Genomic DNA, 7,604 nt, shown 5'->3' with positions numbered 1-7,604 from the left:
TTGTAATCCTATCAATGATGGATTTCCTGTCAAAAACCCCTCACGAGTCTAAGACATTTTTGATAATTTTTTTAGGATTAGGAATTTTAGAATTAATTATATTTTTTTGGTGAAGATTATATCCAACCTGAGAAGATCATCCTAACAAAAATGAGAACTCAGTCTTATCCCCTTTAAGTTTTCAAACTCATGGCAAACATTTGACGTTCTCCTTTTATGAGAAACTAGCATAAGCATGATTGAAATACTCTCACCTTAAACCTCTTGTTAGAAAATTTTGATTTCTCATAAAAATTCTTTAAATTCAATTTTAGGTTTGGTGACAATATTGCCCATATTTAGCCTATAGGACTTTTCAAAATAAATCAAAGATTGAAAATGATGTATTTTTTGAAGAAAAAAATCAGCAAAATTGTTTTAAAATAGATATGATTTTTTTGAGAAATAATCATGATAAATATGTTCATTGAAAAATTTAATTTCACCATTTGATTGGAAGTAGAAAAATGTCAAAAAAAAAAAAAAAACACAAAGCTTATTTTAGTTGATAACTTCTATTCGCACCTAAACTAAATTAAAAATAAATAATAGGACGAGAATATCATCCTCTCAAAAGAAAGTTAGGCCTGGATACAGTCTTCTCTTTGGTGGAGAGATTTTTATTTTGGAAGGTTTTATGGAAAGATATCAAAGAGTGAAGCGCACAATATGAACATCTAGGTTTTGTAGTAAACAATCATCTTTGATGTCAACTTGTTGGTTTTTTATGGGTCATTGTTGATAGTGATTATTTGAGTTTTTCTTATTTTGTTAAAGTATTACGAAGAAATTTGATGTTGAAATGCCAATTCCTTTTTTAAAAGGGATGTGTAATTTTTAACTGATACTTGATAAATAATTTAAGTAATTAAGGTGTAATAAGTAAAATTTGTAGACTTAATAATAAAAAATTGTTTTAATTTTGGGGAAAGGTTTAGTTGTGAAAATACGTCATTATGAGCTGTGACTATAAGATGGGAAATTGAAGATGGGGGTATTTCAGTCATTTTCTACTAATCTGAGGATTTGGTTTGGTGAAGAAGCCATCCACGGGTCCACTTAGGTGCACAACGTCTTCATACGTTTACGACTCGAGAGCGGAGGTTCCGTCCAGCAATTGTTTCCAGCCACATAACTTTAACTCCAGTACCAATCTGACACGTATTCTAACGTATGCTTCAAAGTCCACCAGATAGTTTAAAGATTTGTTATTGCCACATCAATGTTTACTAATGCCACACCACTGTATTGAATTCATGTAAGAATTTGTGTGGGATTAGTAAAAGTTAGTATGGCAATAATAACTCTCTAGATCAATGAGCCGCCAATGTTTCACTTATGTCTCAATCTCTCTTTCTTCATTTATTTTAAGAGAGAGAGAGAGAGAGATTGATTGATTTTATTTATTTATTTTTGTTGTTTAGCGAAGGAGTATCCCATGTGAACGTGACAGACAAATTTCCCTTGAGGGCCCCACGTGACCAACCCCACACGACTTTGATTCTTTCATATGATAATATTGTTCTCCACAAACCCCTAGTTGATGACGCTTCATGCATCGAATTGAGTACGGACAGAAAAGATGAGAGAGTGTGGACAGCTAGTAAGGATGGTAGATTCTCGGTTCGGTCCTTCTATCACTCTTTGTGCAACAATGGAGCTACCTCATTTCCTCATGTCTCAAATTGAGGGTTAAAAGTACCAAGTAAAATTTCTTTCTTCACATGGATGGCGTCTTTAAGAAGGATTCAAACAGTAGATTTTTTGATGTGGTGTGGTCTGTATGGGACGAGTTGTTGTGTGCTTTGTATGGATAATGAAGAATCATCAGATCATCTTCTCCTTCATTGTAAGTTTGCACATGGTATTTGGGCTCACTTCTTTAAGTTTTATGGAGTACTAACTTGCCTACCTAGAACAGTAAATGATCTATTCACTTGTTGGTCGACAATTGATTTCTCATTTGGTGGTTCGATAAGGTTGTTGTGGAGTATTACACCATTCACAATTTGTTGGGGAGTATGGCTTGAGAGAAATAGACGCATTTTTGAAGAGAAACAGAAAGATTGTACAGATACGATTATATCTATTTTGGGTCTTATTTTTTGTTGGTCCAAAGTCTATAAGGAGTTTAGAGGGATTTTCTTCGAGAATTTTCTTTATAATTGGGATGGGATTCGGTGTATTTCGCGTGAGTAGCGTCTTATTTCTAAGGTTTTGCTAGACTGGTCACCTCGACTGGCTTGGTGTTTTTTTTGAATTTTTTTTTTTTTTATACATTGTAATTCATTCATATAATAGAATCAGGTCGGTCGAGATGATCAACCTGCCAAGACCTTACAAATCGACACTAAACACCAATAAAGCAACAAATCCCATCCCAGTTATGCATAAAATCCTCGAAGAATAGACCCCTAAACTCCTTATAGACTTTGGACCAACAAAAAATAAACTCAAAAGTGGAAATAATCATATCTGAACAATCTTTTTGTTTCCCTTCAAAGATGCGCCTATTTCTTTCAAACCACACCCCCAGTAGATTGCGAATGGTGTGATACTCCACAACCTCCTTTTTACACCACCAAAAGAATACTCAATTGCCGACCAAGGATTAAAGAGATCCCTCACTGTTTTAGGTAAGCAAGTTAGTACCCCATATAGCTTAAAAAAATGAGTCCAAATAGCGTGAGTGAACCTGGAATGAAGAAGAAGGTGGTCTGATGATTCTTCATTGTCCATACATAACACACAACAGCTCGCCCCGAACCATCCACGCCGCATCAAAAAGTCCACTGTTTGAATCCTTCCTAAGGTCGATGTCCATGTGAAGAAAGAGAGTTTACTTGACATGTTTGGTCCCCAAATTGAGATATGGGGAAAAGATGAATCTCCATTATTGCACAAGGATCGCTAAAAAGAATGCACCGACAACTTTCCATTTTTACTTTTTTTTTTTTTTTTATAGAATGAAATGCTATTGGCCACGTACCAAAACCACGTCCACTCATCTCGACTCTTCTTTTTTACTTCTCAATGCTTGAGGAGAGACGACCCAATAATTCCTCTTCATCAATCCTTAAATTACTGAGAAGCATTTCCAATCCAAATCAGCTTAAATAGCTTATTTCCTGTTAATGTCAACCTCCTACTCTCTTCTTTATCATCCGCCACACCCAATAAAAAATTCTACAACACCACCATCGGCCAAAATCCTCCCGATCGAGTGTATGGTCTTTACCTTTGTAGAGGCGACGTTACGCCCGAAACATGCAAGAATTGTGTGGAGAATGCAAGCAAAGCTATCATCCAACGTTGTCCAACCAAAACAGAGCTATTTGTAGGGTATGATGAGTGTATGTTAAGGTACGCTAATCGATCCATCTTCTCTAATATGCAGATTTCCAGTAATGTTACGTGTATGAAGAATAATAACGATGTCTCAAATCCAGAACGGTTTAATAAGATATTGAGAGAGTTGATGAATCGCCTTGTACCAATAGCTGCTTATGGACCTTCTAATGATAAATTTGAAACTGGTGAAGCAGTCATTGCAGACTTTAAGAAAATATATGGGCTTGTGCAATGCACACCAGATTTAACAGGACTTGATTGCCAAAAATGCTTAATAGTCGCTATGGGTCAGATTCCAAATTGTTCCGGTGGAAAACAAGGTGGAAGAGTTGTTGAACCAAGTTGTAATTTGAGGTATGAGATTGATCCTTTCTATGAATCTTCACCTCCCCTCGCTTCTCCTCAACTGTCGTCTCCACCACCTCCAACTATCACAAATTGTAAGTATACACTTGATCTTGCTGTATATTTATGGATACAAATTTTTTTTTTATCCCAATACCTTTGATACATTAATTAATCACATTTTGATTTTGGCTCTTTGTTTATGACAAGTGAACATAATTTAAAAGTTAAAAATTACCTCTTTAAAGATGGTTCAATTATAATTTTAGAACTTGGTGAGTCACATCAAGATTCGGGTGAATCAAATCGACTTGGTGGCATTTTAAGGTGAGTCGATGTACATGACAAGGATACCTACATCTAATATAATTTTTTTAGAAAATTGAAAATAAACTTGTTTTTAATAGTGTTTAAAATATATTTTTTTAATTATATATTTATCATCGTCAAAGCCTTATACCAAAGATTTGTTTTCAGCTATAAAAAAAAATCATAGTTCTTCATAAAGTCACAATCAAAGAAATATGAAAATAGATTTTATATATTCTCTTTAATTAGATTATAAGAACTTTAGCTATGGTACAAGAATCAATCAATTTTAATATTAAAAATAATCTATCCTATTTTATGATTAACTTTAATATGCATTCTTTTTCACTGTCAAGTACGTATCATGATTGTTCTTCACAAATTTCATAGGCCAGTTGTTATACAATTAGAAATAGGGATAGTATTCTACTGTCATCTATTTTTTCATGGTTGAACTTGTTGGTTTTAGTATTATAGAACTAAAGAAATGGCTTACTTTCTAATTAATGAATAATGCTGAAGTGACCTCAAGCTAGAATCTCATATCGTACATCTTGACATGAAAGTGTACAAGAGTCATAGATGCTTTTTATTGAAATATGAATGAAAAATCATCTATGATTCTTATCCACTTTAACATTAAGAAATGCAATTTGAGGTTCCAACTTGAAGTCACTCCAGTACGACTATTAATTAATATATTGCACTTATTTTTTCCAATTCGACATGGGTGAACATTATCATGTTAAATCTTCTTCAAAATTTATGAATTATTTAGAGTAAAAAGTCTCTCCATGATGGTCCTTTTGCGTAATTTTGCCTATATAATTTCGCAAGACAGGCTGGCCCGTGCTGAGTCAATAATGAAAACGATTAATTATTGGGTCATTGGCTTATCCAACAAGTGGTCTCAATTGCTTTACCTTTTAAGTTTGTTTTAATGCCTCGTACGTAAAAAAAAAAAAAAAAAAAAAAAAAAAAAAGACACATCCCCTACAAATAAATTTCTGTCTTTCCAGCAATTCGTCATCCTTACATAACGTAACAGAATCTTTTGAAAATTTATATGGAAAATGATGAAATGACGTAAAGGTGACACAAATGATGGGTTGGTGCGAATATAACCATAAATACTTTTTTACTCGTATCTCAAGAAAAAACATTTATTATTATACATCATTATGTCACTCCAATCCGACTCAATTTATATTTTTTTTAAAAATTAAAATAATACTAGGGGTGAGTAAAGGATTTATTGAGATTCTCACATTTATGAAGTGGAGGTATACACATAACTAGAGATGCTTTTTTTACTTGTACCTCAAGGAATTATATCTATCGTCATCACATCAATGTATATCTCTTAAAAGTAATTTCTTTCATGTTTTTTGTTTTTTTCTTTTAAACTTCCATAAGAAAAAATTTATTTGATTTTTGTGCTCCTTTCTTTTGCCTACAGTTCCATTAAAGATTGTAGCCATTGCTGTAGCTGTACCTGCAATCGTCGTTGTATTGTCTTGTGTAGTTGCAATCGTAGTTAAAACAAAGAATACTAAAAGTACGGAGATGTGTTTAGAGGATCTGGCTCCGAGATGTTACACATATAAAGAAATCAAGAAAATGACAGGAGGCTTCGCTGCCAGTGCCAGATTGGGCGAAGGAGGTTATGGTGACGTATACAAAGGAGAGACAGATAATTGTACGGTAGCTGTGAAGGTGTTGAAAGAAAAGGGAGGAGATTTTAAAAATGAGATTGAAACCATTCGTAGGACTTCTCATGTTAATATTGTCACTCTGCGAGGTTACTGTGATGAAAAATCACATAGAGCTCTTATCTACGAGTACATGCCCAAGGGATCTCTTGACAACTTCATATTTCTTGAGAAATTATTAATGAGAGATTGTGACAACCTCGGATGGGCGCGTCTATGCAATATTGCAGTTGGCATTGCTCGAGGATTAGAATACTTGCATAATGGTTGTAACAATCAGATTCTTCATTTTGACATAAAACCTCATAACATTCTCTTAGATGAAGATTTTCATCCAAAAATCTCTGATTTTGGGCTCTCGAAACTATGCCCTGGAGGGAAGAGTGCGGTATCAATGAAGGGTACTCCAGGAACTGAAGGCTATATTGCGCCAGAATTGAACGTTTCAAATCCAAAAGCCTCTCGTAAGTCGGATGTATATAGCTATGGAATGATGGTACTTGAAATGGTCGCAGGAAGAAAGATCCTCAACGAGTTAGAAGCGAACGCTAGTGAAACATATGATAACTGGATCGAGAAGGTTCTTAATCAATCTAGGGATCACAGATTGCCTCAAGTTACAACTAAAGAAGATGAAGAAATTGTAAGAAAGATGAGTATAGGGAAGAGTGCGGTATCAATGAAGTGTGCTAGAGGAACTGAAGGCTATATTGCACCAGAAGTTTCAAAGGGAAAAGCCTCTCGTAAGTCGGATGTATATAGCTATGGAATGATAGTACTTGAAATGGTCGTAGGAAGAAAGATCCTCAACGAGTTAGAAGCGAAGGCTAGTGAAACATATATATCAAACTGGATCGAGAAGCTTCTTGATCAACCTAGGGATCACAGATTGCCTCAAGTTACAACTAAAGAAGATGAAGAAATTGTAAGAAAGATGAGTATAGTTGGTTTTCGGTGCATAGAAGAAGATCCTTCTAATCGACCTGAAATGAGAAAAGTAGTGGAGATGTTGGAAGGAGAACTTGAAGCATTGCAAATTCCACCCGTGCATCCGATATAAGATCGTTCTTCTATGATGTATCTCAACATTTCTTTCTTCTCACGACAAGTTTATCTTCCTTTTTGTGTGTGTCTGTGTGTGCTCTTGTTTGTAATTCAAATCGACTTCTATAAAATCTTCTCATGAAGCCTTTTATTGTCTCTCCAATTTCTTGTTTTAGGGAGAACAACATGTCGAAATAAAGAGTTAACTAGCTGCACAAGGCCTCTGTTGGTAGATTTTCTAAAATCCCACATGCTTGAAGCATCCATTTAGGCGACTTTCAAGTTAAGAGAGATGGTATTGACACTCCAACTTCCACTCATCACATCCCAATTAAAAATAAAGAAAATAAGTGAATGATTAAGATTAAGTAAAACTTGGGGTACCGATAGAAGCTCTTGGTTTCTTTGATAGATCTTTATTTTTTGGGTTTATGATTTTATATAAGCCTAATCATAATTTTGAAATTATAATTTCAGCCTTTGTAATATTCACTAAAAACCATTCCATCTTTCTTACAATTTGAGAGCTGAAGTAGATAAAGCCTTAAGGTTGAATTTGTGATTATAAATTTTAATCAAATCTGTTGAACACAATTGGTTTTGAGAAAAAAAAAAATCAAGGATTTTAACTAAAGGTTGAGACAAGGGCATTTGGAACTTTTTTTATTAGTCTACCAAGAAGACTGAGGTGGGGAAGGCATGTCATCAGTTTCGAAACTTAGGGTATCCCTAATATTCACCAAAAAGTAGGGAGTCATGGCTAAATCACCAAAAAAAAAGACCACTTTGATTATTTTAGACAGG

General features: G+C 34.4%; 1 protein-coding gene across 3 annotated transcripts; it reads left to right on the top strand.

Annotated features, from left to right (window-relative positions):
* The first annotated feature begins 2,975 nt into the window (after positions 1-2,975).
* LOC147390289 (PR5-like receptor kinase) lies at positions 2,976-6,963 on the top strand. 3 transcript variants are annotated; one of them, XM_086417099.1, is made up of 3 exons: positions 3,263-3,402; positions 3,585-3,830; positions 5,504-6,963. In XM_086417099.1, the coding sequence occupies exons 2-3, from the start codon at positions 3,674-3,676 to the stop codon at positions 6,814-6,816; spliced, it is 1,470 nt and encodes a 489-aa protein (XP_086273225.1). In that variant the 5' UTR covers positions 3,263-3,402; positions 3,585-3,673; the 3' UTR covers positions 6,817-6,963. The 3 variants fall into 3 exon arrangements, with proteins under 3 accessions (XP_086273222.1, XP_086273225.1, XP_086273223.1); XM_086417097.1 differs by having other exon boundaries at positions 3,283-3,402; positions 3,489-3,830; XM_086417096.1 differs by having other exon boundaries at positions 2,976-3,830.
* Positions 6,964-7,604: the final 641 nt, after the last annotated feature.

Source organism: Akebia trifoliata, chromosome 11, assembly GCF_017979445.1.
Source record: "Akebia trifoliata isolate Shusen 1 chromosome 11, ASM1797944v1, whole genome shotgun sequence".
NCBI lineage: Eukaryota > Viridiplantae > Streptophyta > Magnoliopsida > Ranunculales > Lardizabalaceae > Akebia > Akebia trifoliata.
This window is presented reverse-complemented; position numbering and strand designations above follow the sequence as displayed.